This window comes from Vipera berus, assembly GCF_964194415.1.
Source record: "Vipera berus genome assembly, chromosome: 1".
Lineage (NCBI taxonomy): Eukaryota > Metazoa > Chordata > Lepidosauria > Squamata > Viperidae > Vipera > Vipera berus.
In genome coordinates this window covers 110,735,731-110,763,266 of record NC_138202.1, presented here as the reverse complement: position 1 = coordinate 110,763,266, position 27,536 = coordinate 110,735,731, and the positions used below count along the sequence as shown (strand labels likewise).

Sequence of the window (27,536 nt, the reverse complement as noted above, 5' to 3'; positions counted from 1 at the left end):
GCTGCATTGTTTGAGGTGCCAGAGCGGGAGTGACCAGACATAGAGGCCTGTGTCTCGTTTCATCTGTAATCTGGATAATATTCACAGCCTTTATTTTTTGGACTGTTAGTTTTGAAAGACAAATGTCCCAACCCTCCTAATCCACGATTTATTTATTTATTTTTTAAAATGATGTGCAGAGGTGTATATTGGAGGGAGGAAGGTGTGGCTGGATGGTATTTCCTTTGGCATCTGCTGTCTTGCAGTCTGTTCTGTGTCATTGCCTAGTTAAGGTCAGTTTTGCTCAGTGAAATATGCCTGGGCGGAATTTTTCTCCCCCATTCTTGGCTCCCAGATGTCTCCTTTGGCAAACTAATTTTACTTCTGCTCCTAAAGAAAATATGCTGCTGTTTGAGGATTTAGTAATGCTCCCACAAACAACGTGGGAGATTCTAATGAAAACAAAGGCATCTGGGAGTTGCTGATTGTGTGGGCACAACAGAACTTGTGCTGCCCATTTGTATCTGAAATCTCCTAAAAGCAGCCCTGAGTAGCAAATTTTGTTCAGGAATGGATTACGTAAAACCTACAGTCTGCACCCAGCTTTTGGGGGGGGGGGGCGGGAACAGAAGCTAAGGACTTCACCTGGACTTTGAGTGCCATGCTGCTGTTTCAAAAGGGGAAGCATCTCTTTACTCCTTGTTTCTGTTTATATCACACCAACACTCATTGGAGGTCAGTTCATTGTATGGCTGATTCACACATCACGGGAAGCGGTCCGCCATGATTTGTGAAAGGCAGTGCTGGCATTTGCACAAGTCAGAGCCAAGTAACTTTTGAGTGTATTTTCTTTTGAAAAAGTCTAAAACCCCATGCTTTTAGTTAGATGTCTACCTACATGCGGCTTGAATTTTGACTACTCTGAATGGGGTCTGGCTCATTGTACTTGTCCTGATCTTTCTCCTATTTCCTCTAGTTCTTTGAGTTTTGAATGCAGCTGTATTTCTTTCTGTAGTTTGTGTCTCTAGTTTGTATACAGGCCTGTATTCTCTACTGGATACAGTGCCCAGAGACAATAAGATCATTTTATCTCCAAAATGTGTATCTTATGGATTTCTAATTATAATATCACCATCAAAGCTGACACAAGCCAGAGCACAGAACAACTAACTCAAAGAAGAAATGCATGGTCGGAAGATGTGGAGAGACCTGGCCCATAGAATCGCCAAGAGTCAGTCATGACTGAATGGATAAAATTATCGTCAGTTATAATATGGGACCTATATCTTGTATACCTTTTTTTGGGTATGGTGAACTTAGGGTCTATGAGAGTCTCCAGGGTCTACAATGATTTTTTAAAACCCTGGCCTGATTTCTGGGCACTGCTGATGAAGCATTCTTCCCAACATGTTTTACTGAATGTCTATGGAGAAATGATCTCAAACACAAAATTAACATGATCTCAGACACAAAATTTTCTATATCCCCACTTCAGTCTTAGTCTTGCAGAAAGTTTTTCTTTTTTTAATGAAAGGACTCCAACCAATTAACCCTCTGAGATTTCTCTGAGATTGCATTAAGATATGATTCACAAACGTTTTTACATTTACCATTTTATCTGGAAAAAATGTTAATGGCCCGAGGGGGAAAATACCTTCCACCTATTTATTCAACCATAGGGTTGTTTAAAAGGTGCATAAACACTAGAAACTGTGTTATTTTATTGGAATTTTTGGAAGCAACGACAGCTAAAAGAGGTGGATTTATTTTTAATGGTGCATCGAAGTGCAGCTTTTCTTCAAATTGCAGCTGAGTGCAACTTGGATGATATCTTGTGAAGCTGCTCAATTTAGTTGATTAGTACCTGACTTTTGTTATGAGAAGGAGGTTTAGCATTTACAGAAATTACTTCAGTTTGAGCAATATTATTGCAGAGTACTATTGAACACAATCAAAGTAAAAGTAAGGAGAACTAATTTCTTTGTAAATTTAAATAGCACAGTGGGGGAAAAACAAACAAACCCAGACCTGTATTGCTTTCCAGTTGCATTGGTTGTTTTGTGTTTATTATGTATGATGAAATGATGGTGTAGTATTCAGTTAACTTTTCTTGGCATTGAAATGGCCTCTGCAAAAATGAGAGATGGGTGTGGGGAACAATTTCTCCTTTGCAGTTCTTCTCATGTTATTTATGGGAACTTGGAGGAATAGAAGCAAGTCCCATCATGCAAGCAGAAATTCAGGCCTCAAATTTTGAATTTTATCTGAAGTAAGAAACAAACACAACATGGAAAAATGCAGAGTTGGATTGAATTAAGATTTATAATGGGAAACAAATTGCAGGTTTTGGGGACACACAATTGCAGATGAATTTATAAGAAATAACTTTGGGGGAAATTCTGAGCCGATCCTTCCTGTTGTTGTTAGCTGCAAAGTCGTGTCCGACCCATCGCGACCCTATGGACAACATTCCTCCAGGCCTTCCTGTCTTCTACCATCTTCTGGAGTCCATTTAAGCTCACGCCTACTGCTTCAGTGACTCCATCCAGCCACCTCATTCTCTGTCGTCCCCTTCTTCTATTGCCCTCGATCTTTCCCAGCATTAGGCTCTTCTCCAGTGAGTCCTTCCTTCTCATTAGGTGGCCAAAGTATTTGAGTTTTAGCTTCAGGATCTGGCCTTCTAAAGAGCAGTCAGGATTGATCTCCTCTAGGACTGACCGGTTTGATCGCCTTGCGGTCCAAGGGACTCGCAGGAGTCTTCTCCAGCACCATAGTTCAAAGGCCTCAATTCTTTGGCGCTCAGCCTTTCTTATGGTCCAACTTTCACTGCCATACATTGCAACTGGGAAGACCATAGCCTTGACTATACGCACTTTTGTTGACAGGGTGATGTCTCTGCTTTTTAGTGTGCTGTCTAGATTTGCCATGGCTTTCCTCCCCAGGAGCAAGCGTCTTTTAATTTCTTGGCTACAGTCCCCATCTGCAGTGATCTTGGAGCCCAGGAAAACAAAATCTGTCACTACCTCCATTTCTTCCCCATCTATTTGCCAGGAATTGAGAGGGCCAGATGCCATGATCTTGGTTTTCTTAATGTTAAGTTTCAACCCAAGTTTTGCACTCTCCTTCTTCACCCGCAACAAGAGGCTCTTTAGTTCTTCTTCACTTTCTGCCATTAGAGTGGTATCATCTGCGTATCTTAGGTTGTTGATATTTCTTCCGGCAATCTTAATTCCAACTTTTGATTCATCTAGCCCTGCCTTTCTCATGATGTGCTCTGCATATAAGTTAAATAGGCAGGGCGACAGTATACAGCCTTGCCGGACTCCTTTCCCAATTTTGAACCAATCAGTGGTTCCGTGTCCAGTTCTCACTGTTGCTTCTTGACCCGCATATAGGTTTCTCAAGAGACAAATAAGATGGTCTGGTACTCCCATCTCTTTAAGAACTTGCCACAGTTTGTTATGATCCACACAATCAAAGGCTTTAGCATAGTCAATGAAGCAGAAGTAGATGTTTTTCTGGAACTCCCTAGCTTTCTCCATGATCCAGCGTATGTTGGCAATTTGATCTCTAGTTCCTCTGCCTCTTCGAAATCCTGCCTGTACTTCTGGTAGTTCTCGATCCACATACTGCTGAAGTCTAGCTTGTAGGATTTTAAGCATGACTTTACTAGCATGAGAAATGAGTGCAATGGTGCGATAGTTTGAACATTCTTTGGCACTGCCTTTCTTTGGAATTGGAATGTAAACTGATCTTTTCCAATCCTGTGGCCACTGTTGAGTTTTCCAAATTTGCTGGCAAATTGAGTGTAGCACTTTTACTGCACTGTCTTTTAAGATTTTGAATAGCTCAGCTGGAATACTGTCACCTCCACTAGCTTGTTGTTGCTCAGCTTTTCTAAGGCCCACTTCACCTCACATTCTAGGATGTCTGGCTCGAGGTCAGTGACCACCTCATTGTGATTATCTGGGACGTTAAGCTCATTCTTGTATAGATCTTCTGTGTAATTTTGCCACCTCTTCTTAATCTCTTCTGCCTCTGTTAGGTCCCTGCCATTTTGGTCCTTTATCATGCCCATTTTTGCATGAAACGTTCCCTTCATCTCTCCAATTTTCTTGAAAAGATCTCTGGTCCTCCCTATTCTATTGTTTTCTTCTATTTCTTTGCACTGTTCATTTAAGAAGGCATTCTTATCTCTTCTAGCTATTCTCTGGAATTCTGCATTCAATTGGGCATATCTATGTTTTTCTCCCTTGCCTTTCGCTTCCCTCCTTTCCTCAGCTATTTGCAAAGCTTCCTCAGACAGCCATTTTGCTTTCTTGCATTTCTTTTTCTTTGGGATGGTTTTGGTTGCTACCTGTTGTACAATGTCGCGAACCTCTGTCCATAGTTCTTCAGGCACTCTGTCTATCAGATCTAATTCCTTAAATCTATTTGTCACCTCTACTGTATATTCAACAGGGATATGATTTAATTCATACCTGAGTGGCCTAGTGCTTTTCCCTACTTTCTTCAGTTTAAGCCTAAACTTTGCAAGGAGAAGCTCATGGTCTGAGCCACAGTCAGCTCCTGGTCTTGTTTTTACCGACTGTATAGAGCTTCTCCATCTTTGGCTGCAGAGCATATAGTCAATCTGATTTCTGTGTTGACCGTCTGGTGATGTCCATGTGTAGAGCCGTCTCTTGGGTTGTTGGAAAAGAGTGTTTGCTATGACCATCGTATTCTCTTGACAAAATTCTATCAGCCTGTGCCCTGCTTCATTTTGTACTCCAAGGCCAAACTTGCCTGTTATTCCAGTTATCTTTTGGCTTCCTACTTTAGCGTTCCAATCCCCCATGATGATAAGGACATCATTTTTTGGTGTTACTTCTATAAGGTGCTGTAGGGCTTCATAGAACCGGTCAATTTCATCCTCTTCAGCACTGGTGGTTGGGGCATAGACTTGGACTACTGTGATATTGAATGGTTTGCCTTGGATTCGAACTGAGATCATTCTGTCATTTTGAGGATTGTATCCCAGTATTGATTTTCCTACTCTTTTATTGACTATGAAGGCTACTCCATTTCTTCTGAGGGATTCTTGCCCGCAGTAGTATACCTGATGGTCATCTGAATTAAATTCACCCATTCCTGTCCATTTTAGTTCGCTGATACCTAAGATGTCGATGTTCAGTCTTGTCATCTCTTGTTTGACCACGTCCAGCTTTCCTTGATTCATGGATCTTACATTCCAGGTTCCTATGGAGAAAAAATCTTTACAGCATCGGACTTTCCTTTCACCACCAGACATATCCACATCTGAGCGTCCTTTCGGCTTTGGCCCAGTCGCTTCATTCTTTCTGGCGCTACTAGTACTAGCCCTCTGCTCTTCCCCAGTAGCATATTGGACGCCTTCCGACCTGAGGGGCTCATCTTCCAGCGTCATATCGTTTTGCCTTTTGGTACTGTCCATAGGGTTTTCATGGCAAAGATACTGGAGTGGGTTGCCATTTCCTTCTCCAGTGGATCACGTTTTGTCAGAACTCTCAGCTATGACCTGTCCGTCTTGGGTGGCCCTGCACGGCATAGCTCATAGCTTCATTGAATTACGCAAGCCCCTTCGCCACGACAAGGCAGTAATCCATGAAGGGGGATCCTTCCTAATAAGGGATTATTGTCAAAGATAATACAACATCCAAATAGAATTTAGATAGAGGCCACCTGGAAAAGATGATGGAAAAGAGACATGGATGGGAAAGTTAGAGGAAAACCTGGATCTCTGGTTTCCTCAGTGTAACATACATCTTTCATTTATTATTTATTAAATTTATATAATCATCCATCTCACGAGAACTGACTATGGGCAACACAATAGTCAGTAAAAATGCATATATAAAAAAACAGAGGCTTAAAAATGGAAAAAACAACAACATTGAAATGGAGATGATGAAAACTAGAAACCCAATAAAAGAATTGATAGAATTAAGCAGATGTGTTTTTGGTCATGGATGCCAACCATACCTGGAAATGTCCTCCAGTACATGATTTCTGAGGGGAAAAAGTTCTAGATAATAGAAATTAAACTTAGCTGAAACTTTGGTGATCTGCACATTTAAAGAGGATAGATTCTTGTTAATACTTTGATCGAAGACCACCAAAAGATACTAGGGTATTCTCTACGGTCAGAAATAGATAAAAATATCCTGCAGTGGGCAACCATTATTTATTTCTGTATTGCAGCCAAAGAAGCTACTTGACTATTTCCACAAAGACATAGGAATTAAAAACCCTGACTTTAAGCAGCTTAGCTGATATGTATAACCCAATTGTGATTTTATTATTGATATGATGTGTTTTTGTAAAATTTGTAAAGCTTACTGAATATTTGGTGGTGCATGTGCACTAGAAGGGCAGGAAATATATTTTATATAGAATTAAAAGGTGCTTTTGGAAATAAATGATTTTTTCCCATTTCATTTTATTTGGTAGCAAAAACAGTGGGCTATATTTCTAATAACTAGCAAGCAGATAGATGAGCATATCCAGAGATCTGTTTTCCTTTTACAGGTGCCTCCATCTTCCTTGATAGCTCATCTTTCACCAAGAAATATTAGGATAGTCACAATGTTGCAAGAGTTCTCCATTAGTCATTTTGTTCAAAATGCTCATTATATGCTTTCTGCTGAGTCCTAGAATTGAGCCTCAGGAAAGGACTGGGAGGAAAAAAGGGCCAATAGATAACTAAAAACAGGAGAGAAATATTTGAAAGGATTTTTATTCGGAATCTTTAAAAGTTTTTTTTTAAAAAATCTCACTTGTGCACTAATAGAGAACCAGTTATTCAGTGAAAGTTTTAAATGTTTAAGTTAAGATAGGGCAAGATGCATGCTTTCTGTGTATCAGGGGACGGGGGTCTTGTGCATGTCAGACATATTCCAACAAAAACATCTCAGAATAAAGGTTAGCAAGAAGCCTCCAAAGGGGCAGGCAGTGCTGTTAGGCTTATAATAGGAAAGCAGCCAACCAGCTGATGGGAGTGCCAGTGTACAGTGTACAATGGTTTCATTCTAAAAGCTTTTTGTGTGATTGATTTACAGAGCCACTTCAGCAACCACTGAGATGAATGAGGGAACAATAAGAAATGAAGGACTCGCATCTTTCAGTGAAGTGACAAGAGCCAGGGCCTTAGGGGGGAAAAAAAAGCTCTTTTTAATCTGGTCTGAGTCTGGCAAGCCCAAAGGAGCTGCTGCACACAACTTTCATTTGCAGAATGAAAGGTGTTTTTATAGGAAATATTTTTTTCCAACGCAGCTATTTCAGGGAAAGGAGTAGGGCTGGAGACCCTGGATGTGACAGCCTTGGGCCTCCCTGTCCCACTTGACCGTTTGTAATTTAAAAGCATTCTCTTGAGTTCCAAAAGAGAAATGAAACTGCCACGCTGTAAGTCAAAGTGTCAGACTTTCCTCCTCAAGAATAAAGTGAAGAACAATCGTGATGTTTTGTTTATTCATTTCAAGTATATAACAAGAGAGATATTTGCATTGGCTAGGGCTTGGATAAGTGTTTTAATGTCTGTAATGTATTCACTTAGCTGGTTAGCTGAGGACTAGCTCCATCAATCTGGATTTTCTTCCATGAAATGTTTTGTAGCCATTATCTTACGCCCTGGCTGTGAAATACAGCGATGCATTATTAGTGCCAATTTACATTATCCTTGAATAACAAGGATTGACAACATTTTCTGGCGTCTTTCCCTCATCTTTAAAGCAGTGCCCTGTAATTTGACTCCTTTGAAAAGTACCACCTCTGAAAAAAGTACCACCTTTGAAAACGTTATGTCTATTTACATTTTCCCCCTAATTGGAAAATTGACACTTCTTTTGCTTAGTAAATGTCTAGTTTGCCTGTCTTGGAAAAGCTGAAGGAGACTTACAGAATAAAACCATATATCACACTTCCCCAGTCTGATCACACCCAGTTGTGTTTGTGGCTCGAATAGCCATTGGGATAATGAGAATTGTAGTCCAGTACATCAAGAAAGCAGATTTCTACCCAAATCATACTGGTTGAGGATTTTCAAACTGATATCCAATAAATTTGAAGGGCGTCTGGTTGTGGACAGCTGATATACGGTAAGCTGTTTTCTGCTAAGAAACTTTAGCAAGAAACTTATATTTTCAAGAGCCTCTTCCTACTGCCACAAGAAGAAGAGTAATTGCTCATTTCTAAGGCTCTGGGCAACAATTAAGTTTTTTATTATTCTTAAGACTGGAGGAACAAGGCTGTAATATTTCTGGAGAGCAGTGTTTATTATGCTCTTGTTTTGCTTGATTGTGGCTTTTAAATCTTTATTTTAGCTCTATTTCCTAAACTCCCGCTTTGGGTTTAGATCTAGCCTCAAGATAGGCTACAAAGAAGTAGCTTCAGGAGCTGCTTTCTTTATTACCATACAGGCTGAGACAAGTACGAAGGGCAAGGAGTGTGGGTAAAAAGATGGTTGTAATTATAAAGGAGTGTGATGATGTGAGCAGATGACTTTGTTGAGGTGCTTGTTTATTATTAATAATTTACTCCTTAGCATATGCCAGATAAGAGAAAACCCTGGCCCACAGGTGTTCTACCCAATTCTGCAGCTGTGCCTTGGGACAGTCTCTGAGTTCACACATTGCCAGAGGGTAGCATGTTTGGATAAGCAAGCATGAACCCATCTACTCCTTTTTCCTCCCAGCTTCCTACCAAGATGGCTTATGGCATTCTGGAGAACAAAAGCCTATACCAGGGGTCAGCAACCTGAAACAGTGAAAGAGCCACTCAGAACCGGTTCCCTCACAAAACGAAAAACTGGGAGCCGCAAAAAAATGTGTGCGCATGTGCGTACATGCGCGCATGCGCAGAACAGGGTTTGACTGAAGAGTGGAGCCAAGGTGAGATATGCACCTACCCTGCATATTTGAATTGATTGGTTGAACTTTTTTAGTCCCACTTTTTTTTTTTGGACTGCACATAGCAGAGGACTTGGAGCCGCAGGAGATGGCTGAAAGAGCCGCGGGTTGCAGACCTGTGGCCTATACAGTTAAGTGGTATAAGGCAAAAAGAAACTGCTGGAATTTGCCATCAGTGAGATAATTTATACCAAATGAGTGCAGGTAGGTGCCTCAGCAAATCTGCTACTTGAATAGCCTTTAAGCTTCTATTTTTGTTTCCTTCTTCTTTCTTAAAGTGCACATAAACTTTATTTAATATTGGTAGATTGATGTGGGTAAGCTCAAGTTAATAGCCAGTAGGATTTTTTTGGCTGTGTATATGTGCCTGTTTTTAATTATTAGCATTTTATCGTGCAAAAGAGGAGGGAATTCAGAATGTTATTTTCTCAGAATGATATCACAAAACTTGTATTCTACTGAATTAGTTAGTAAAAACCTATTAGCAAATAATACTTCCATTAGTAAAGGAAGTCTGAGGAATGGGTTAGATGCACCCGTTTTATGGAGCTAAGAGTGAAATGGAGGGAGGCAGGGAGGGAGGGGAGGGGAGGACCTATATAGGTCCTTGTTTCTTTGCCAGCAACTTCACTCACCTGTATGCAATTGCTGGTCTCTTGTGCCAACCAGGTGACTAGTCAAAAACACACTGGATATACTATAACCTCAGCATTTTGCTGTTGTGAGACAAGTGGTGCTATTACTTGATAGACTTAGAATCAGTTAAAATAAATAGATTTCAACTTGGAAAAATTGAATCCTTTTGAAGAGACTCAGGTTCCCAATTCATAGAATATAAAGCCTCAGCAGACGTAATATTGAAAATGGCCATTTATCAGTGCAGGAGAAGATTATTATGGTATTATGGTAGTATTTGATGTTTGCTTTTTAAAAATACTTTAATGATCTTTTAAAAATCTTTGTTGTGCCTATTAAGTCGAACTATTTTGAAAATGTATCGGTCTAATTGATGTTGGAATCTTGGATAGAAATGCTTTATGAAAAGCCCTCCTGTACGGAAAAATGGGCAGGGCAGAACTCTCTAAGTCAGGGCTTTTCAACCTTTTCACCCATTGTAACACTTTTAGGATATGGCAACATCCGAGTACCATCAGTCGCCTAGCAAGGTGTCAAAAACTTGACCCCCCCCAAAAAAGGAAAAAAGTGATGAAGTACAGGTAGTCCTCGACTTACAACAGTTCGCTTAGTGACTGTTCACAGTTACAATGGCACTGAAAAAAGCCCCCCCCCAAGCCACAGCCGAGCAAGGCACCTGCCTGCCTGCCCGGCGGCGCTGTTCCTCCTGTCCAAGGTTTTCATTGTGAGCATTTCTGTTGAGGATTGGCAGCGGGGGAGGGGGGAGGTGTTTGGTTTTTATTCCCCCCATCTGCTGGGTGGTTGCAGCAGGTTTTGGTCACTTCACATGACCTTGGGACACTGTGACCGTCATAAACATGAATCAGTTGCCAAGCATCTGAATGTAAATTACAAGACCCTGAGGATGCTGCAACATTCCAGCTAGTTGGCGCTTCTGCTGAGCCCTGACAGCCCTGCAGCTCCAGCCATCTCTCGCTCAGGGTTGTGCAGTGCTGCCACCGGTTCAGCTCATTCCCCTCCCCCGCTACTTTTATAGGATGGTCACGTACCACCTGCCAGGTGCCAATGTATCACAGATGGTACCCGTACCACTGGTTGAAAAGCACTGCTCTAAGTAAGAGATTTCTCTAAAGCCTCAAAGAAGAATAGCAATAACTGTGCAATGAGCTTTGGATGTATATTCTCCCTAACTCTCCTTTCTGGCTTCCTTTGGCTGAATGATTCTGCCATGCACCTGTGCATAACTGCAAGAAACGAGCTGGTATTTTATTGGAGTCTCTTTGAACATATGTCTAAATAACAAGAAAATGTTGCCTGCAGGATGTTTGCAGTCTTTCTTGGTGATGCATACCTTGAAATATGTATGAACGGCTCCAGATACTTCTACATGTTATATTTTGTGCAAGCTTGTGCCATTGAGCCAATAACTCAGCTTTTCTGGGCTGAATGAGAACATCGTGGCTTAGAATGAAATGCAAGCCATCAAGATATTGCAAGGCCCCCTAGATGTGGCTCATCTGATGGCTTAGGGCTCAGTTGCCCTTCTCAGAAATGAAGGTTGGAACAGTTGCTGTCTGGGACCTCTTTCAATTCTCTGGTCCCCAACTTAAAATCTGCAGCAGAAGATCAGATTGACTTCAATGTCTTGCTGGGACTTGAACTAAAAATCAACCACGATCTGGGTGAGAAAATTGCAGGGCATAATTTAGATATATGGATGAACTTCTGCAGAGGAGTTTCCCTCCAAATATGTCATTTCCAATTTCAATTTCCTTTCCCAGAAGCTTGGAGGGGATGGTGAGAAGGTAATTTTCCTCCTATGCTGTGAGCAATATTTTACTTCTCTAGAGTACTGAACTCCTAAGTGGATGCAGGAAACTACTCATTAGATTTAATTCCAGTGGACACAGGAAAGGGCTGTATCTCTTCACAACAGCTTTATTCTGCTGGTGGAGAGAATGAACTCATCGAATAGTCATATTGAGATGGATCTGCAAGTTGATCCTATGTTGGGTGTATCTCCCTTTTCAACTGTATCAGATTAACAAAAGGGGATAGCTCATTTTCAGGATTGAATGATCTAAGCAAGCTAGTGTCTTCTATTGAGATTATCTCTTGAAATTGTGCATAGCTCAGCATGTGATACGTGAATGTGAGACTAGAACTACTGGATCATTCCCTCAGCCCTTCTAGTCACCATCCCATCTTACACAGTGGTTCACCAGATATAGCATGGAAGCCCACCAATAGGAGACTAAAACAGACCTCGTCTCCTATAGTTGCTCTCTAAAACTCAACGGGTACCTCCTTGTGACTTGAAAGAGTAACTCAAATTTTGCCTTTGTTTGGATTAGTTTTGTGAGCATTGTGCAGACAAAGCCATAACACGGACAAATTCAAATAGTCAGGTAGGAGCATAATTTCCAAAGATTGTGAGCATGGCTTTTAGCAGAAGCAGAACAAGAGGCCTTAAAAGAAACAAACGAATCTTCTGTTTAGGTTGTCTAATTCATTTATGCAGTATTGCAAAATCCAGATTTCCTTGGCACAAGTGCATCCAAATTCTGAGATCAGAAAGATAAACTGTGTTGCATACAGAACTCTGGTGCTCGCTTAGAGATAGAGAATCTTTTCAAATGTTCAGGTTTTGGAATTTTAAGAGCATATTGCAGTTGTTCTCACAAAACTTCTGTCATGAAATTTACCTGTGCACTAAACTGGCATCACAGGAGGTATGTTCAATCACAGGATGCCAATTTATTAGAAAACAGCTGGTGAGGTTCTTCCTACCAGTTCATCTAGTGACTAGTCCCTTCACAATGTTTGCTACCACCCCAGATTTCCACTTCTGCTCATGCAAGTAGATGCAGTCCCAAACAAAGCATTGAACTATAGCCACCCACCCACCACTGTTTTTTTATTTAAAGTGCTTCTGGTATAAATATTTTTGCAAGAAGCTAGCACTTTGCTAACTTCAGGAGACCGAGGAACCCAACGGGCACTAAGGAAGATATATCGCATTTTCTACCTTAAAGAGATTTAATAGACTTTGCATCTCCACTGCACCATGAAAAAGCCTAGCTTGTTCCAACTGATGGCAAAGAAAAGCATGAACCTGTAAAAGACAGAATTCCTTCGGAGTATGATTAGCTCTGGTAATATCCCCGGTGGCTTGCCAGTTTTATTGCAAGAACAGTCTTGCTATATTCTGAAATGCTGCTTTTTGGCCAGGACAACCGGACAGAGCAGTGATAGTTTCAGGATTCACTGGCCATTAATGGGGCATTAATCATGCTGCTTTCTGAATTTCCAGCTGCTTTCTGGCTATAGCAGGGGTGTCAAACTCAATTTCATTGAGGGCCGCATCATCATTGCGGTTGCCCTCAGGGGGCCGGGTGGGTGTGGCCTGGGTGGGTGTGGCCTACTGGGTGGGCGTGGCTAGAGTGCGTATGGCCTACTGGGTGGGCATGGCCAGCTCTACATCGTTCGCATCAAGGGTGCCTATGGGGGCCTGGGCAGGAGTGGAACAGATCTGAGGGTCTCTGGCAGAAGGAGGGTCTCTGGGCCAGGGCCAAGGCAGTGGGGGCCGTTCCCTCACTGTTTCCAGGATGGCTTCGCGGGCCACATGAAACCACTTTGCAGGCCGGATCTGGCCCCCGGGCCTTGTGTTTGACATGTCTGGGCTATAGCATTAAAATCAGTAAGTGTCTTTTAAAACTATCTGCAAAATCCCACTGAATTGTTTCCTGTGATAAAAATAGGGAAGCAATAATAGAAATGGAGCAGTTTGCAGTAACATCTGATCATATCTGAAATCTCATTTCTTACGATGATCGGGAAGAGAAAAATAGACATCTGGACACTGAAATCTAGGGTTGGCTAGGTTTAAAGATTTTCCTCTGGAAAGAATTGCCTTTAATTCCTTGCAGTTTGGAGATGGCTGAATTGTAGTTCGAATGTTCTTGGTTGATATTTCTTATTGATGGACTAATAATAATAATAATAATAATAATAATAATAATAATGACTCACGATACTACATTTGAGCTATTTTTTTGGCTTTTGAATCTTACAGACTCCCTTTATGTATCAATAAAACTCTGATAACATCAGTGACAGAAATAGGCAAACATTTAGGAAACCTACCAAAGGTTGAATATTTTTTTGTATAGAACAGTCTTTGTTTAATTTGGATGGATTGGAGAGGAAAGCTGGTTCTAGGAGGAAGACATGACACTTCCTTAAAACTGGTATTTTATGCCATATTATTAAGATGGCAAGCTAATGAATGAGAGAAGAAGTATACCTTTCCACATGTTCCTTAGCACTTCAGATAAATATACACATGTTGTTATTGTGTACCAAAACTCAACAATCCATCCAGACAAAACTACCCAGGGTTAGATCCATATCTGTAGGGCATTTAAAGGTAGGCTTAACTGATAGTTGCCCCTCAACGATAAAGAAAAATTCAGAAGCTGTTAAATTTTCTGACAAGTCGCTGTCCATGAAAGCTAAAGCCAGTTTAATCAATTCATTTATTCATTAAATTTATTTGCCAGCGATGTCATTTTGAATTTATATAATCTTTGTGACTGATACCACTAAATAGTGATAATTCCCACAGTTAGTTACTGTGGGAAGGAAGGGAAGAGGAAGGAAGTTTGGAGGAGAAGAGAAAATAACAAACCAACTATGAGAGCTTATGGGGCTGTTTTGGAGAGATTCCGCCTTAATTAAATTTGTTGTAAGTCTGGCTGAGAATTTGCAGTTTGAAAGGTTGGGCTGTTTTTGTATGAGGTTAGCCTTAATGATGCCTTCCTGGAAGCCATGGGGTTCTTGCTTCTTGGATTTGTTAATTATATGGGGCTTGACAACAGTTCTGTATGTCCTGAGAACAGTAAATCTCTCACCATTTACAAGCAATAAATCCCTGGGAAGCCTAATAGAAGTAGGATACTGGAATGTGAAAGGATGCATAAGGGGAGCACAGACATGTTTCATGATGACAGGGTTGTCAGCAAGCCAAGACTAGAGCATTCTGTCCCTGATACTATCTTGGGTGCATACAAGTCATCTCTCAGTCTCTCCTTTTGTTTGTGAATAAGGTCTTCTGCCAACTATGTTGTCACCTGTCCTAAGAAAAATCATTTGCTCTCTGTGTGCAGTTGGGCAAAAGGAAGAGACTGGAACAGAGATGGAAGCATTCCCATTTTTTTCTCCAGAAAAATGTGCCATGCCCTGGGAGGATGGCAGAACTTTCTAAACGCAAGAGACCAGAAAGGAGAAAAAAGTTGTTTGTATTGCAAACTTCCATTTGTAGTAAATCCAGAGTGTCTCTTTAACGTGAGGGCACTCATGTAAAACTTAAGAAGGCACATTCTTATATGTTTGCTTTCTTTTCCTTGCTGTGTGTGTGCAGCCTTCTGATAAGAATTCAAGAGGCTGGTCTTAATTTACTAAAACCTGTGACAGCCCTTGTGGCCCAAAGTGGAGAAAGGCATAAAACCTGGAAAGGGAATTTTAACTTGGCTTCCTTTAGAGAAAACCGTACCCACAGGAGATAATCAGTGAAAGGTTGATCCTACTCTCTTTTGTTAACGTGACCCAAAGCACATAACACAAACATACACAGAAGCAATAGAATCAGAGGAGAACAGAAAGATGCACTGTGATATTTGTTGCAGAGGAAAATGCAGACCCTCCCCATGTTGGTATGTAAAAAGTTCCCATGAGCGTGCTCTGCATGTTTTCCCTATCATGTTTCCCTTATGTTGTTTTGTAGTCATGCCAGCTGAGTTGTCGATATATAGAGAAATGCAGAATGATCACGCTTGCACTTTGGATGACAAAATTAAATAAGGAAATGACTCTTCGTGGTTTAAGCTTTTGCTTTCTTGCTTTTTTACAGTTCTGTTGATTTGTGACCATGCGTGAATACAGTGAAAGCAAGGAGACATGTGTGACCATCTGTCTCAAGTACCTGCTGTTCATCTTCAACTTCTTCTTCTGGGTAAGGAGCCACTATTTGGGGGTACTGCCCTACATCCGTGCTATAAATCTAGGGTATTTTAGGGGTGTAGGAGTGATTAGGGTTAATTTAATGTAGTGTTCTGGATAGAGTGTTAGATTTGGATTGCAAAGACCACCAGCTCAGCTCATCCTATAAGGCTGTTGCTATTGGGGGGAAAAATGGAAGGAGGGAGTTATGTTTATTGCCTTGAGCCTTTGCAGGAAAGGCAATATATCAGTCTAATTAATGCATGACATCTATCTGCCTTCACTCTGTTTTTAAGAATGACTGAGATAAGGCATTCAGGCAATCATTTGCCTTAGCATCTATGTAGCTTTTCTGCTCAGAGGCTTGTAACTTTCTAAAGCCAACAAGTAATTGGTGATTGAAGAAGGTGGCACCTGAAATTTTCATTTGCACAGAAGGGTGGTTTTCCCCCTGATCTTAAGTCACGGGTTTAAGTCCTTGATCTGGATTTAGGAGTTACTGTCTTTTTTCTCCTTGTTTGACCTGCCTGCTGCATAGTCTGGAAGCCTAGCAAAAGAAGTTCATAATGGGATCCTAGATAACACTGAAGAGATAACATATTGGAAGGTCCTTGAAATGCAACAAATACATAGGGTGTTTGTATTCAGGCTATATCATGAATTCTTTCTGTGCTTGTGTGGCTCAGATACTTTTTCCTAAATTGAGCTTCACGGAACATTAATGCCTTTGCTAGAATGACAAAACTCTCAATTTTGATTTTTTTGATTGGATCTTGATAAATTCCTAATCATATAACCCAGAGAAAAGTGAAAGTAAAAAAAAATTGCTTAGACTTATTCTAGGGAATTGAAGTCTATAAATCTTAAAGTTGCCAAGGTTAAAAAAAAACTGTGCTACGAGGCCCACGATTTCCAGACACGGTCCAGTGCACGTGGTGGATACCAGATTGAAGAACATTGAACTAGGTGGTTCTGGGAAATTTTAATACCAATACCTCTCACTCATCCTCTATGTTTCTTTCTCCCTCTTTAGCTGGCAGGAGGAGCTGTGATGGCAGTTGGCATTTGGACCCTGGCTGAGAAGAGTGACTACATTAGTCTCTTGCAGTCTAATATATACCTGGCAACAGCCTACATTCTGGTGGTGGCAGGTGCTGTTGTCATGATTACTGGCATATTGGGTTGCTGTGCAACCTTTAGGGAACAACGGAGCCTGCTGAAAGTGGTGAGTTTCTCTACACCTGGAACACAGAATGGGAAGGGGAATGTGCTTAGTCCAGGGGTCTTCAAACGTGGCCCTTTTATGACTTGTGGACTTCAACTCCCAGAATTCCTCAGCCAGGCACGCTGACTGAAGAATTCTGGGAGTTGAAGTCCACAAGTCATAAAAGGGCCAAGTTTGAAGACCTCTGGCTTAGTCAGATGAAGGCAAGCTAAATTAGAAAAGAAACCCAGATTTGGGGCAGCTTGAAAGAAGAGCTACTGTTTCTAAATGTGGAATGACAAAATACAGATCAGTTTTGCTCCAGCAAAATTATTTGGTGGGTAAAACTAACATCTTTTTCTGACATAGAAAAAACAAACGTACAGAGTTGGTTGCTTTGACGTCCTTTTCCTGTACATGTGATATGATAAAGAGCAGGGTAAGCATGGAGTCTTCCTCAACTTTACAGTGTCCATGCTGGCTGAGGTATTCTGGGAGCTGCTGTCCAAAAGCATTTGGAGGGTGCCAAGTTGGGGGAAAGGTTGTTATAGTTTAAAGATCAAGTCACCCTTGAGGATATTTTTTGAAGTTCTTCTAGTAGCCTCAGAAGATGTTGGTGTTGGACGTGGTTTGCAAGCCAGGCCATTCCACTCTGGTTGCACACAAGAGCTCACTGTGTTGGAAAATTATCCCTGTTTGTTTCTGTTCCCCAAAGCCAAAAATTACAGATTAAAAGTTGGTACAGTCCTTTAGGTTGTTTTGCCACAGAAAACTAATACTTGTCTTTTGGGGAAGAAAAGAGCTGTTTGTTCCTGCTTTTCCTCCTCTAAGTGGCTGGCTGTGACAGGTCGATTGTCTCCTGATTTGGGGCCAGAAGTTCATTTGGCCTGGCTGGCTTTGGCTTCAGCTGTTTCTGCCAAGTCTGAGCTCAGCTCATATTTTAAGCATCTCTGTGATTAGAATAAAGAGCTGTGCGTTGAACGATAAGATGACTGGATATGATGGTCCACCGTGGTGAGTGAATGTCAAAGGAGAAGTGTGTCTCTTGTGGGCTTAATGATTCAAATCTGGAATCAGATGCCTTGGGAAGAAGGCACAGATTTCAAAATATGTTTTCTTCCTTTACCTTCTTTACTCCCATTTCCTCTCCTGCCCCCCTCTCCCAGTTGCTGTGTAAGTCACTTATTGCCATTCCAAGAGTGGGGCTGTTATGATCCCTATAAAATGGGTTGGCAACTCTTAACAGCCACAGTGACAATGTTTCGACTTGCATCTTGGTGATATCCATCATGTTCCTCATATCCTTAAGTTCAAAATAAACTCAAGATTCTGCTGCTGAGAAACTTAAACCTATTGATGGGCATTCTTCCTCCCTTCTACCTCACCTGGTGGAAAAGTTTTCTGTCAGTAATAACATTGATAAATTGTCACCCACATTTAAGCATTTATATTAGTAGGGTGTGATGTTGGTGTTTTTGAGGAGGGAGTTGGCAAAGGTTGGGGTACATTGGGTTTTCTTTTTTTTTGTGCCTTCTGATTAGTATTGACTCCTGGACTCTGCCTGGACTAATCCCTGCAACTATCTTGGCAAGGTTTTTCGGAAGTAGTTTGCCATTACCTCCTTTCTAGGGCTGAGAGAAAGTGACTGGCCCAAGGTCACCAGCTGGTCTTGTGTCTAAAGCAGAACTAAAACTTTCAGTCTCCTGCTTTCTAGCCTGTTGCCTTATCTACTAACCAAACTAACTCTAGAATCAGTTGCCGTATTTGCTGTTTTTTAAAAAAATACTTGGGACCTATGCAGAAGCCAAGTCTGTTCTTGCAAAAAACAGAATTGAACTTTGCAACTTGCCAGCTTCCTTTTTTAATTCAATGTAAATATTTTTTTAAAATATCAAAAGGAAAACCTAGAACACAGCAAGAAGGCTAGTAAACGGTGGAGAGGTATCTGCAGGTGCCAGATGCAAATCCCAATTCCTACTTTGTCAATTGCTAGATCACAATTGACAGGGATTAAGAAATTTGTTGTGATTCTATAGATAAGTCTTTCTCCTGCTGGCAGAGGATGATCACAGTTCTAGATCAACATTCTTAGAAGGCATCACATTTGAAATGACTGATGATCTATAGCAGAAACAGCTGTGCCCTGTTTAATTTGGGAACCATTGGCTCTGATCGTCTGTGCATGAAAAGAACAATATAATCTAATTGGTATTTGTACAACAGAGGAGGAGAACTTGAGGAACACAAGCATGAAAATCAGTTTTCTAGCTCATTGGCGAGTTGTTTCCTTTTTAAAGATCTCAGCTGGATGACGTCAGTAACATTACTTATTCTGTTTCCAACAAAAGTGACCTGTGGGTGAAGGCGTGTTTCTGTTCTGTTTTGCAGCTCCTTTTAGTGTGACGTCCAGTCTTGAGTTAGCTAGCTCTCTCTTTGTTTACTTGTGCCTGTGGTGTGAAAGGACATCTTGTCCAGCACGCAGATGGTCAGAGGCTTCAACAAACTTTGTGGGATGTGAAGGGCTGAGATCAGCCAAGAGGAGAAAAAAAAGTTTGAGTTTTATTATTTAACTGAATAAATGTGTTTAGCCTTCACTTGTGTTTACTACTAGCATGTATAAATTAAAGGGGGGAACCCCACTCCAAAAAATAAAATTAGCCAGAATAAAATTAAAAGCTAAGAGGAAATTAGGAAACATCAAAAACAACAAAACCCACCAACACAACAGCCTCGTAATATTTTTTTTAATGCAGTCCATTAAAAAAATGCATTACTGACTCTTAAGTCCACACTTAAGAGTCAGTATAGTGTGACTGTTAAGTTATTGGACTAGGCCAGGGGTCGGCAACCTGAAAAAGGAAAAGAGCCACTGGGAACCGGTTCCATCACACATAAAAAAAAGTGGGAGCCGCGTGCGTGTGTCCATGCACGCGCATGCGCAAAAAACCTAGGGACTAGGGTTTTTCTTGCGCATGTGCGGACGCGCGCGGTTGCCATTTTTTTGTGTGTGTGATGGACGCATGCACCTCCCCAAACCTCCCCAAACGTCGGCAGGTCTCCGTACCTCCGCGCGAACGGGCAGCGGCGCCGCTTCTTGGGAAAGCTGCCGCGGCCCGTCTGCAAAGCTGCCGAAAGTGGCAGCTTTGCAGACGGGCCGCGGCAGCTTTCCCAAGAAGCGGCGCCGCTGTCCGTTCTGAGAGGTGTGCACGCACCTCTCCGAACGACCGTAGGTGCGCGTGCACCTCCCCAAACGTCGGCAGGTCTCCATACCTCCGCGTGAACGGGCAGCGGCGCCGCACCTCCCCAAACCTCCCCAAACCTCGGCAGGTCTCCGGACGGTGGCGGCTTGGGAGAGGTGCGCGCGCACTCTCCAAACCGCCGCCATCCCGTTTGCACAGCTGCCATGTTCGTCAATGTTTGACGAACGCGGCAGGTCTCCGGACGGGATGGCGGCGGTTTGGCGAGTGCGCACGCACTCTCCAAACCGCCACCATCCCGTTTGCACAGCTGCCGTGTCTCCGGACGGGACGGCGGCGGCTTGGAGAGGTGCGCGCGCACCTCCGCCCTTCGGAAATGTGCGCGCGCACCTCTCGGAATGGGCGATGCCACTCTCCATTTGGAGTGGTGCGCGCGCACCACTGCCCATTCGAAGAGGTGCACGCACACCACTGCCCGTTCGAAGAGGTGCGTGCGCACCGGGCGGCTGGGAGCCGCAGGAGACGGCTCAAAGAGCCGCATGCGGCTCCGGAGCCCTGGGTTGCCGACCCGTGGACTAGGCGTAGGGAGACTGAGGTTCTAGTCTACCCTTAGCCATAATAGCTTATTGGATGACTTTGGGGTGATTGCTCATTTACATCCATTCTGTGAGCTAACCTCACAGAATGGATGTAATGGAGAAAAATGAAAAAATAGATCTACTGTGCTTAGCCATAAAACACCTATGAAATAAAAATATTAAAGTTAATATTGTCATTTAGTACTGGATGAAAAAAATGCTCAAATACTACACACTTTTGGGAGAGGATTGTAGAACAAACACCAAATCAAGACACTTGCTTCCATCAGAATCTTATTTTCTTTTTAAGGGAAGGGAATCTGGAGGTAATTTAAGAGCCAAGGCAGGTTAAAATAGCAGAGGGTAGTTGGAAGCTATGAAGGAGTTGAAGGATAAGTATCAGCAATTTGAACTTTATCCAGGGTCAAGCTGGAAACCACTGGAGCTTTCATTCCCAAAGCCTCCCATTTTCCTTCCACATTCCCAATTCCCACTATATGAGGTTCTTACTGTAATTCAAAAGTATCTAAAGTCTAAAGTCTAGTTACCTCCTTTGGGACAACCATGACCTGGAATCTCCCCAGACAATTTCCCTTTATATTCAGAGTCAACTCAGAGCCAGTGAGAATGTATAGCCCATCAGAAAATGTGGGTTTCTTGGTATGTTGCAAATGCAGGAACAGTATGAACTATTTCAGTGAATACATATTACAGATAGACTTTCCTAAATTGGAAGTCCGTTCTTTTGTAAATTCTTCCTCCCTGCCATTGAGAGGGAGGTGATAGAACAGACTGGCATAGGGAGCAAGGGAGTCATTCCAGAACATAGGATGGAAAGCAAGACGTGTCTTCCGAAGCTATAGACCGAAAGGCAAAAGAATATGCAGGAATGGGAAATGGTCTATCAACTTGGATCCAACTATTTAGATCACGGGTGTCAAACCCGCCATGTCACGTGATGTGTCGCGACGTATCGCGACTCTTTGCATTTAGATGTTCATGTGGAGGGAAGAAATATTGTTAGCAGTGGGGAGAATACCTGATAGTGACAGCTTGGTGTGCTTTTAATAGGCCTTGAATGGCCTGGGGAATCCTTGAAAAGGCCCTGAGCAGTTTACAGGTCCTGGAGTAAATGTGAGAGCTCTCTGGTATAGAAGAGAGCCAAAAAGCAATAGGGAGCAGTCATGGGTGATAAGTGTAAATGATCTGAAATGACACGTCTGTAGAGGCATGAATTGAGTAGGTACACTATGTATGTTTGACGGGATTATTGAGCCTAGCTCCCAAGAATGTCATAAATTGGAGATGTCTAAGCCTGGTGTGCGGGGTGAGACGGTTAGTTTTGTTGCTCTCTCAGCCCTCATTTCAATTATAAATCCTGCAAAAGATTGATGGGAAAATCCTCAAGGCAATGGGTAATTACTATATGAAGGTAATGAACCTGCTCAGTTGTCCTTCTTCCTTTCAGGCAGAGAAGCAGAAGTTTGACTTCAGAGGGCTACTTCACCAGCAGCAGCAGCTTATGAGGATTTGAGCGGGAAGTGTGACTAGAGCTACTGTTGTGGCAAATTCCTTGCCACCTGTTGGGCTAGAACTGGTTCCTTGTCTGGATTAACTGGACCATTGGATTGCAACTTGATATTGAGACTAGAGCAAGTGGTTAGTGGTCTGATCCCCAGGCAGCTGGATTGCCAGAAGATCTGTAGCCATAGCTTTATTTTAGGAATGAGGGGGTACTTTATACAAGGTATGGCAGTTAAACACCCTCCTAATTACCAAGCAGAGAGAAGTTAGGTAAGCAGATTAATTGCAAAAAATTGGGAGGTAATAAATATGAAGAAGTTATCTGTATAGCAGCACTATATAACTCCGATCCTCTCTTTTTTCCTCTCTCTTTTAATCTCTAGCTTTATATCCTGGGCCTATTCCTCTTACCCTTTCGAGTCAAGGCCATCTGGTTGCTTGTTCTCTGACTTCTCCATTTGTCATTTGTTGCTTTTTCTGGTGTGCCTATTGGAGATTTCTACATGCCCAGTTTTAAGCCTCATCGGTGTTAGTGTTAATCTGATTTGAATGTTTTTAGAGATTGCTAAGTAGTTGGAGGAGGGACGCGGTGGCTCAGTGGGTTAGGACACTGAGCTTGTCGATCAGAAGGTCGGCAGTTTGGCGGGTCGAATCCCGAGTGCCGCGTAACAGAGTGAGCGCCTGTTACTCGTCCCAGCTTCTGCCAACCTAGCAGTTCGAAAGCACGTAAAAAATGCAAGTAGAAAAATAGGGACCACTACGGTGGGAAGGTAACAGCGTTCCGTGCGCCTTTGGCGTCTAGTCATGCCAGCCACATGACCACGGAGACGTCCTCGGACAAGCGCTGGCTCTTCGGCTTTGAAACGGAGATGAGCATCGGCCCCTAGAGTCGGAAACAACTAGCACACATGTGCGGGGAAACCTTCACCTTCACCTTCAAGTAGTTGGATTTTTTTTTAAAAAAAAGCTTATCTCCTTTATTCTTTTTTAAAGTTCACACCTGATAACTGGGCCCAAAGTGCTTGTCTACATTTTGTTGACTTTTCTGTACTTGTTAGGGGCTACAAGAAGCTCAGCTATTTCAAAATGCTTTCTGCCCTGAGCAATTAAGCATTCCACCATCATCTAACAAGCTTGTGATGAGTTTTTACTGATGTCAGCTGGAGGGGTTGCATTTCAAAACAAGTAGTATTGGCAAGAGGCGTAGGAGTCACAGCTGTGAAAGTGATGGGTAAAGGAACATAATTTAGTGGTAGAGCACATGCTTTTCACACAGAAGGTCTACAGATCAGTCCCCAGATTCTCTCATTAAAAAGATTTTGGCTAGAAGAGCTGGAAACATCTCTAGCCTATTATTTTGGAAACCCATTGCCACACAGTAGAGGAAGGTTTAATGTCAAAAGCCATGATTTAGTTCACTGTGATTTATGGAATAAAGCACAATGGGTGTAATTATGCAATGTGCTAAACCAAGCAAATCTCATTATGGTGTATTTATACGGCAGTGAAGAGCTGTTTTCGTCTTCCCCCTTAATGTATCAAGAAAGCTATCAAATAATGTATCAGTAAAACTACCTTCTAAGCAAAGTAGATGCTTGTTCCACTTCTTCTGAGTAAGGCGTACTTTGTGCAGCTTGTTCTGAGCATTTCATAAAATAACAAGCTCTGAAAGTCGAAAGCCATTCTTCCACTCCTAGATAGAGCAATTGGCTTGTAACTCCCCCCCCCAAAAAAAAAATCTGGGGCAACCTCCAAATCCAGTTCCTCTTGGGCAGGAGTACATCATGCCTGCTGCGTGTTCCCTGCCTTGCCATGCCATTGTTTTCAACGTTGGGTAGCTAAGTCTGCCTGCTTTGTCAATAGTGTATTTTTTGTAGGCAAAGTACCGTAAATCCCATAGTGTACGATGCTCTGCTTTAACTTCTTTGTTCATTTTGTTTCTTTAGTATTTCATACTGCTGCTCTGCATCTTCCTGCTTGAGATAATTGCTGGAATCCTGGCCTGTGTCTATTACCAGCAGGTAGGTAACATGAGAAAAGTGGGAGATCATTAAACAGGCTACATACATTTCATTCCCTACAGGTCTTCTCAACACAATGAGTATTTGTCTACAGAGATCTACTCATTCTTGTCTACTGTGAGCCAGCGCTACTGTGACAGTGGTAGTCATGGGGCTTTTTGGCTTCTTTCCACAAAACCCTGTAAGCACATCTGCTGTGCATAGAACCTCCTAGGCTACAGATTTGTGCATTGGACTAAAAACCTACAATGAACAAGGGGATTGTCATCTGTGTGTGTCTCAAAAGCCATGCTATGATTTGAAGCTGCAGTGCAAACACTTCTTTCGTTAACTTTGTTCCAATGCTACAATAGAAATGCATTTGATTATAAACCTTATATATAGGCATCGATGTACAACCATTGGCCCAAGCAAGGCAACTTTTACGATGTAGTAAATTTTAATAAACCAGGAGCATAAAATGTTGCTATAAACGATTTAGAGCAGTTCAGTAATTCACCCATGCACACACCTGGAAAGGTCTTTACCACCAGACCCATTTATTTATTTAAAACATTTATGTAGCTGCCCATCTTATACCAAATTCTGGTAGGCTTCCAATTGAGAATTAAAACAGTATCGATAATAAAACACCGTTAAAACCATATTAAAACTATTAAAACCATAAACATTAAAAGCAAAAACCTGGCACCAAGTTAAGCTTCTGGCATGCAGTCACCTCATCCTATCCCATAATAACAAGAGCAATAAGACATATACAGCTTCATACTGCTTTATAGTATACTCTAAGCAGTTTACAGAGTCAACATATTGCCCCTAACAGTCTGGGTCCTCATTTTACCAACCTTGGAAAGCTGAGTCACCCTTGAGCCCATCAGAATTGAACTCCTGACACTCGACAGAGTATATACTGCATTGTAACCACTGCACCACTGGGCAATTTAATATAACATGAAATTGATCTGCAGTGAGTTGGTTTCAAGCCATTTTCCTGAATTGTAAAATTACCATCTAAGGCAGGGGTGTCAAACTGCCGGCCCACGGGCCGGACGCATCACACAGAAGCCACACCCACCCCATTGCTGGCAATGGCAAAACAGTCCTGATACGTCGCGCGATGTCACATGACATTGCGAGTTTGACATGTCTGATCTAAGAGAATATTCTGCTTATTGCATCTGTGTCAGGAATGCAAATATCATAAATTCTGTTTGATTCTACAGTGGTTAACACGTTCTCTTATTACTAACAAAAGGTGATTGTCATTGTAACCTCTCTTGACTGTTCACATAGTCCATACTAAGCCCAGACACCTGAGAAACAGGGAGGAATGAAGATGTGAATGGGTGACACCTAGATCTGTTTTTAAAGTCATAAGTGTCTCATATATTTTGCAATGTCCACATTAAACTGCAAATACATAGAATCCTAGTGATGGATTCTTGTCTATGAAACTCACTTAATTGGAAATGTTAACTAAAACATTTTTAAAAACCTTTATTTTGGTCTGCTTACTACTGACATATTAATTGCTGCTAAACTTCTTGTTGCTGCTCTGTTTTAAGGGACTGTAATGCTTTTATTGTACATTGGTTTTATGATGAAATAATGCAATCATGGGAAGGGAGCCGTCCTTGAAGGGCCATCTACAAATAACAAAAGAAAGAAAAAAGTGCTTGGTAGTTATCTGTTTATTATTGTCCTGATTGATGCATGTTTTCATAATAAATGTATATGCTGATCTAATTAATAGTGGGAGAGAGAGTGAGTTTGCAACAGTTTTACTACTTAAGAAATAAATCAGCTTTAACCTGAATGTGACAGGAACAAAAGACCTGACATGACTATCTTGGTTCACACAACAGGCTAAATCCTGGTTGCTTGGTGTCTTTGCTTGCATAACAAGCTGTGCCCAAACTAATAAACTATGCCATAGTTTCACATAAGTTAACGCAATGACCAGGTTTCCTCAGCATGCTAAACCACAAACTGCCCAATTCCATGTTAGCTTTTTCTGGCAAATGCGATGCAATGGGTCAGATCAGGTGGAAAAGCATGGAGGTTCTAGGTGCTTAATAACTTGGTCATGATTTGACTTGGGGCTGTGAACTGTCACCTTAGCTTCTCATATGACTTAAATATGGATTATAAAAAAATCCTATGATTTATAAGGGATTAGCAGCATTAAAATGTCAGGTGTTGAAAAGATAAGAAAGTTGAATCCTGGTGGAATAAAATACAGTAGTGTTGGAAAGCTTGTTCCTATCCCTTGTGAAGTCTGCCAGTTGCAGAATCTAATCTATGTGAAAGTGGATTGGAAGCTAAAGAAATGCATGGCAAACATTGATGATGGAGTCAGGGAAGGGGAAAAGGCATGGCACATCGAGCTCTTTATTCTTTGTGGGCTTTTAGTGATTGTGGGAATCATCTTGGTTTTGTAAGCTTTATTTTCTCTGTCTCTAGTCTTTCTTTGGCAAGCTTCCTGTCCTCTTCTCAAGGAATTGGCCTTTTGTGTTGCTTTTTGTATTTCTTCCCTCGCTGGCACTTTCTTCCAAAATGCCTATAAACTGTGTGTGTGTTTACTTTTGCTGCCTCTTTGTCATGCTGCAGTTCTTCCCTATCAACCTACAGGTAATCTGCTTTTTTTTGCATGGCATGGGTTAATAGAGGGGCTTTTAAAATGTTCTAATATTGTTAAGCTGTTCTGTTTTGCATTTTTTCTTGATTATTCTGCTCTAAAACTTCACAACCCTTGGTTTCCAAATAAAAAGGAGATTTGGACATAGCCAAGATGATGGTGCACAGTATTGACCTTCCAGATACCCTCCTTTCCTCAAATGCCTGCATGACAGTGTATTAGTTTAGACAGCAGAGTTGTAGATTGGGCATTTGACTATTGTCAAGTGATCTTGGCTGATAGGGTTAATAAAAATTATGGATCTTGTGCAACTTCTCCCATTAGCAGTGGCTATTAAGAACTTGATGAGTTACTGGTCCTCCATTAGATGACGCCATTCTTTGCTTCCAACATATAGGGTAGTGCTTTCTTTCAGTTGTGGGGGATCATTTGAATAAGTGATTGCAGCTCTCAGTGCCCACAATATACTTCTAAAAGTAAATCCAGGCAACCAAGAATACTGGGTCCTAAAACTGTTTCAGTTCCAATGAACTATGAATCTAAGTTCTTTCTCTTATTTGGTTTGCAAAGCGTGAGGCAGGATGCACAGGAAAGATCAGAGCACTCCTGCAATATATTTAAAAAAGAAACAAGAGCAGGATAAATTGACACATTCCATGAGCATTTCTTCAGAAGCTGGAGGAGACCTTGAGTAGCTTTCTCCGATGGTCATATTGGGTAGGGAATGGAGGGGACTGCTGTCCAGGTTTTGGACTGAAAATTGTTCAGGAAGCCTGTTCTAGAGCATTCAGTTTGCACAGCATTTCAAACTACCCACCTAGCTCACTTTGCCAAATTT

The 27,536-nt window shown here is 41.8% G+C and overlaps 3 protein-coding genes across 4 annotated transcripts in view; all 3 read left to right on the top strand.

Annotated features, from left to right (window-relative positions):
* The window catches only part of CRACR2B (calcium release activated channel regulator 2B), a 794,336-nt gene that overhangs the window by 61,985 nt on the left and 704,815 nt on the right, over window positions 1–27,536 (top strand). The window lies entirely within an intron of this gene.
* The window catches only part of PNPLA2 (patatin like domain 2, triacylglycerol lipase), a 365,554-nt gene that overhangs the window by 138,224 nt on the left and 199,794 nt on the right, over window positions 1–27,536 (top strand). The gene's annotated exons all lie outside the window — the stretch shown is intronic.
* The window catches only part of CD151 (CD151 molecule (Raph blood group)), a 48,371-nt gene that overhangs the window by 5,325 nt on the left and 15,510 nt on the right, over window positions 1–27,536 (top strand). For both annotated transcript variants that reach the window (XM_081314690.1, XM_081314691.1), the window contains exons 2-4: window positions 15,448–15,549; window positions 16,570–16,761; window positions 23,986–24,060. In XM_081314690.1, coding sequence (XP_081170816.1) covers window positions 15,466–15,549; window positions 16,570–16,761; window positions 23,986–24,060 — 351 coding nt within the window. In that variant the 5' untranslated portion in view covers window positions 15,448–15,465. The remainder of the gene's footprint in view (window positions 1–15,447; window positions 15,550–16,569; window positions 16,762–23,985; window positions 24,061–27,536) is intronic.